We start from the raw sequence: 5,884 nt of genomic DNA, 5'->3' as shown, positions 1-5,884 counted from the left end.
CAAAACTATTGGGACAAATCAAGTTATGAAATTTATTTTAATCTCTTGAATAATATTAAAGAATATTTCGACGGTCCCTACGTATATTAACGTATCTGAAAACGGCAAATTTTACAGGAGAGCGGTTTGAAGGTTTAAACATGTGTAGCTCGCGTTCTATTTATCGTACATTGATGAAATTTGGTATAATAGTTTTATATGAGGTATATTTTATAAAACATGAAGAATTATCAAAAAAANTGTTTTTTTAACTGAGCCGTAACTGTTGGGTCCTCTGAAGGTTTTGCAAACAAAAACGGCAAATCACGGAACTGGTAGATACTGAAATGTACGTAGGGACCGTCGATTTGATAAAAGAAAATGAGAACGAATTACATTTCACTCGTCTTGGCGACAGATACGACCAACTACATTGGAAGAAATGTAGAATGATGCTAAGATTTATATTTAGGAACACAGATATCACTTTAAACGTATACAATAATACTTTGATCACTCCTTCGCCAAACGAAATTGAAGACATTTTGAAAGAAATGCATAGCAGCCTAATAGCAGGTCATTCAGGATTCCATAAAACTTACAAGAGAATTAAGAACAACTATAGATGGCAAAATATGAAAGCAGACATTAAAGATTTCATTTCACGCTGCGAATCATGCCAACAAAATAAACTTATACGTAAAAAACATCGAGAACCGATGATCATAACAACAACGGCAAGCGAAGCATTTGAACGAGTTAGCTTAGATGTAGTGGGACCTCTTCCATTAACTCTTAATGGAAATAAGTATATCCTAACCCTTCAAGACGACCTAACTAAATACTCGCAAGCTTACGCTTTGCCTGATCATACCGCTGAAACAATCGCCGATGTTTTTGTCAAAGCGTTTGTATGTAAATTTGGTATACCCAAAAGTATCTTAACCGATCAAGGCGCCGATTTTACTTCGAAACTCCTAAAACAAGTCTCGAAATTGTTTAAAATCAAACAGTTGACAACAACTGCATACCACCCGCAGACAAACGGTAGCCTGGAAAGGAGTCATGCTACTCTGGCAGAATATTTAAGACACTATATTCAGGTAGACCAAAGCGATTGGGATCGATGGATAGACTTCGCAATGTTTTCCTACAACACTGCTGTCCACACATCTACCAAATTTACACCGCACGAACTTCTTTTTGGAAACAAACCTTCAATACCATCATCTATGAATAAACAACCAGAGTTTAAATATTCATACGACGATTATATAGACGACTTAACTTTAAAACTAAGGAAATCAAGAGAGATAGCTAAGAATAATTTAATTTGTTCTAAATACAAAAATAAGGAGTATTACGATAAAAAATGTAAAGTAGAAACGTACAAAATTGGTGATAAGGTCTATTTAACGAACGAAAGTAACAAATTAGGAAGGTCGAAGAAATTGTCTCCACAATTTACTGGTCCCTACGAAATCGTACAAATAAACTCTCCAACTAACGTAACCATACAAATTAAAAGAAAAAAGATTAAGGTTCATATTAACCGTTTAAAATTAGCCAAATAATGAGGTAATTCTCTTGTTACAGATTTACCTTCGGGACGTTTAGCCGAGGTGAACCATGTAATATAACCTTTTTAAATAAAGGTGGAATTTATTTTGAACACATAGGAAAAGCAAATCACTTAGATAGCGAATGGAATCTAGTAACTTATCTTGACATTTCAAATTGGCATAAAAAATTAGGTCTTATCGAGAACACTTTATTCGAAACTAGGAATCTTTGTAATCATGATACATTTAACCAACTTTCCCTTTGTCAAACATCAATGTTAGTTTTAGAACAATTGTATCCTAACCTAAAGAACCAAGAAATTGTACTAAAAGAATTAATTGGTCATTCAGTTCCAACTCTAAAACGATCAAAACGTTCCGTTATCGATGGAGTAGGATCACTGTTCAAAATGCTCTTTGGAACATTGGACGTAGAAGACGCAAAACGATATGATAGCGCAATAAATAATTTAGATAAAAATGAACACGAATTTGTCAATTTATTAAAATCTCAATCACAAGTTGTGAAAACAACCATTCAAAACTTTAACAACACATTAACTGACCTTAGAAAAAATGAAGATATTTTTAATAAAAATTTAGAAATTTTAGCTAATTATACCAAAGATACAAATAATAAAATTTTTAATATTGAAATGAAACAAGATTTGGATGAACATTTATCGTTTTTAACTCTAGTTACCACCGAGGTAAATAACGAAATATCTATGGTTATAAACGCAATTTTATTTGCTAAAAATAATAATTTACATCCAATAATAATCACTCCAGAACAATATATTATTGAATTGAAAAAGACTATTTCGTATATTCCGACTCATACACAATATCCATTAGAATTAAACGTGGATAATGCTTCAGAAATGCTGTCATTAGTTAACATTGTTTCATATTATATGAATGAAAAAATTGTTTTTGTAATNGCGGCACCAGTAATTAAGACTCCATTAATTATTCAACAATCATACGATGTATATAATTTAGTTCCTGTACCAATTTTAAATAAAAATAATACTTATGTTTTCATATTACCATCAGAACGATATTTTCTGATATCTCAAAATAAAATACATTATACAACATTGGAAAATATTGATAAATGTAAAAAGATGTTAAATAATAATTATATCTGTCAACTAGAAAAACTATTATATTCTGTACATGCTAAGGATAACTGTGAAATGACATTATTATTAGGCATAGAAAACCAAATACCTACATCATGTGATACAAGAATTAGTTTAATTAAAAAGGAACAATGGTATCGACTTCATAATGAAAATAACTGGTTATTTGTAATACCAAATAAAGTAATCACAACAATTTCCTGTAAAAATGAAGAACCTCGAGACATTGAATTAAAATCAACAGGTGTAATAAATCTAAAAAAGAATTGTAAATTATACTCACCCAACATCATATTACATTCGACAGGTCAAGATTTAGTATCTAAATATGTGTCAATTCTCCCGAATTTTGATATAATTAACGACAACTGTTGTAATAAAATGAAAAATCATACTATAGAAGACAAACTAGATTTCGTACCGCTTAATAAATACAGTATGAATTATGATGATTTAAATATAGCAAGTCATAAGATAGACAAAATTAATGACATATTGGAAGAACTCGGTAATGACAACATATTTAATAAGGTTAAAAATAATACATATTTTGTGTTTATGTTTATGTCTATAGTTAAGTTTATTGCATTTTATATTATATATAGATTAGGGAAATATCTGTTAAAAAGAAAGTTTCTGTGTACACCACAAAGCAGACTGTTAGCGTTAGAAGATACAAGAGGATGCTATGGTAGAATTACCAATTGTATAACGCTAAATTTGAATAGGACTACCAATACTGATAACACAGACGTAGAGCTAGAAGAGATCGGAGAATCTCGTCAAGAACGCACTCCTATTAGGCGTTCAGCAAGAATTGCTCAGATTAAAACTAAATAATATTGTAATTTTTGTAAAGAATTGTATTCTTTTCTGTATAACATTATANTTCGATTTAGCTTTTGACAATTGTGTAACGGACCTACACTCACATCCTTTGTTCTTTTTCCATGCTTACTAATATTTTGTTTGTAGTTCGCATCCATTAATAAGTAATTGTTTCTTTGTAGTTCACATTCATTAGTAAGTAATTGTTTGTTTGTAGTTCACATTCATTAGTATACCAACAGATCATTAGCTAATACTTTATTTGTTAATCATATGTGACTATTAGCTAATTGTAATGATAAGAATGTATCAAGGGTCGTGGTGCTATCAACCATTTCTCCAATATAAAATAGCTACCACCGCTCTTCGGATCAGTTGAAGCTGACCTCACATACTGTGAAGTACTGTAGCATAAGGTTGTAATTGTTTGTAACCGTTAAATACAAAATAGTAAATCAAGTTCGCTCCAGATTGTGTTTTGATCAAGTGTCCCGCAACACCAACCAACAAACGCCACCGCTCGGGCCATTACAAACTGGTGTCAGAAGTGTGGGATTGATCACATAATTCCTTCGCACATCGTCAACCGCGTGAGTTCGCCTACCGCGTAGACTTCATCCGAAGACACACAAGAAACTGTACGAGATATCTATCGAAGTGCTAAAAACCTTCGATTCTCTACAAGTTCGAGAGCAACATCGAAGAGGCCAACGAGTCTGAACGAGACGTATCTTCGACGGTCTTAGTGAAACCGTTTACGCCGTTCAAACCACCGCCACATCGAGAACTTCAAGAAATGTCAACGGTATACCTGCAAACAATCTTCCTTCTACTGTGAGTACACCGCCATAAACATCGTTATAAAGGATTTTTCCTGTACAACGAGATCAAACTTGCCAATCAAGATTATATACTTATAAACTTAGAACTCTATTATAGATTCTAGTGTACTTGTATTAATCTCAATATCAATTTTAATTGTATCATAAACATGTCTTTAAATGCAAATGTATCAACATCATCTAATACAAACACCTTCATTTCATTAGAAATGGCTGAAAGAATGTTAACTAAATTTGATGGCAATAAGGCGCGTATTCACGAATTTTTAGACAATTGTGACACTGTCAATAATTTAATTAATCATAACTTAAAGAGTATATTACTGCAGATAATTATAACAAAAATTACTGACAATGCTAGGTCAATGATAAGAAACCGCGAATTCCAAATTTGGGATGATTTAAAAAATTATTTATTAGACACATATACCGAAAAACGAACTATCGGACAATGGCAATTAGAGTTGAGCAGTTGTAAACAAGACTACAACGAAAACGTTTTAGCATACGCTAATAAAGTCGAGAATTGTTATGTCAAATTAATAAATTCATTAGAATCCAATCAATCTCCAGCAGCTCGTCAAGCTTGCGTGGAATTACTAAAGTCACAAGCCTTAAGCGTTTTTATTACAGGTCTAAATAAAGATTTGAACTTAATACTAAAAGCACTGCAACCAAAAACATTAGAAGATGCTATTTCAATGGCAGTTATCGAAGAGCAACAGCTCAAAAGTAAAAACGAAATCTCTAAATTTCAAAATATTAATGCTACTAATACTAAACATTGCTACAAATGCAATAAGCCAGGTCACACAGTCGTGAACTGTCGAGTGCGTACGTTTTCGGGACCCAAACAGAACACTAAATTCTGTAATTACTGTAAGAAGAAGGGTCATATTAAAGACGAATGTTACTTTTTAAAAAATAAAAACAATCCCAATAATTTTAATAAATCTAATAACAACCGCTTTACAAAAGATAGTGTCAACTCAAACCAAAAAAACTAGTTAAACCCAATGGCACGAGCCAACCAAAGGGTAACAGTTTAATAGAAGGGCTCATTTCTGCCATAAGTAATTGCTACTATGTAGGGCATGTAATATCGGAAGGTTTTCAATTCCGATATTGGTTTCCGATATTAGATCTCAATATCGGAATTCCGATATTAATATCGGAATTGAGTTTGTGTTATAAATTTTAAATATTTGGTTATATTCGTATAATTTCTCGATTGTATACAGTAAAATAATGATTTTTTGTGTGTTAAGGGTAATCATTGGATAATGGGCCAATTATGGAAATGGACTAGCAAAGAATTTAAGTGTTTTTGTATAACAGGTATCAAACAAACTTTTACTCCTTCAACCAATACTGGCGGAACGATTTGTAGAGTCATTCAAGTCACGTGTTACAAAAATATTAGACAGTGGTAAAAAACTTGAATAATATGCTTGTAATTTGTTCCTTTTTGATTATCGATGTACAAGTCACAAAACCACGGGGCGATATCATCATCATCATTTCA

The 5,884-nt window shown here is 32.0% G+C and overlaps 1 protein-coding gene across 1 annotated transcript; it reads left to right on the top strand.

Moving 5' to 3' along the window:
- The first annotated feature begins 3,606 nt into the window (after positions 1-3,606).
- On the top strand, positions 3,607-5,441 carry LOC114350633 (uncharacterized). The gene has a single exon (XM_028301500.1). The coding sequence runs from the start codon at positions 4,509-4,511 to the stop codon at positions 5,364-5,366; it is 858 nt and encodes a 285-aa protein (XP_028157301.1). The 5' UTR covers positions 3,607-4,508; the 3' UTR covers positions 5,367-5,441.
- Positions 5,442-5,884: the final 443 nt, after the last annotated feature.

This window comes from Ostrinia furnacalis, unplaced genomic scaffold (genome assembly GCF_004193835.3).
Source record: "Ostrinia furnacalis isolate ACB-3 unplaced genomic scaffold, ASM419383v2 OfSCF0932, whole genome shotgun sequence".
In the NCBI taxonomy this organism is placed as follows: domain Eukaryota; kingdom Metazoa; phylum Arthropoda; class Insecta; order Lepidoptera; family Crambidae; genus Ostrinia; species Ostrinia furnacalis.
Note: the sequence above shows the minus strand (reverse complement) of the source record. Positions and strands in the feature narration are given on the sequence as shown.

Coding starts and splice junctions, on each gene's coding strand:
- LOC114350633 (XM_028301500.1), top strand. CDS start 4,509: ATGTCTTTAAATGCAAATGTATCAACATCATCTAATACAAACACCTTC.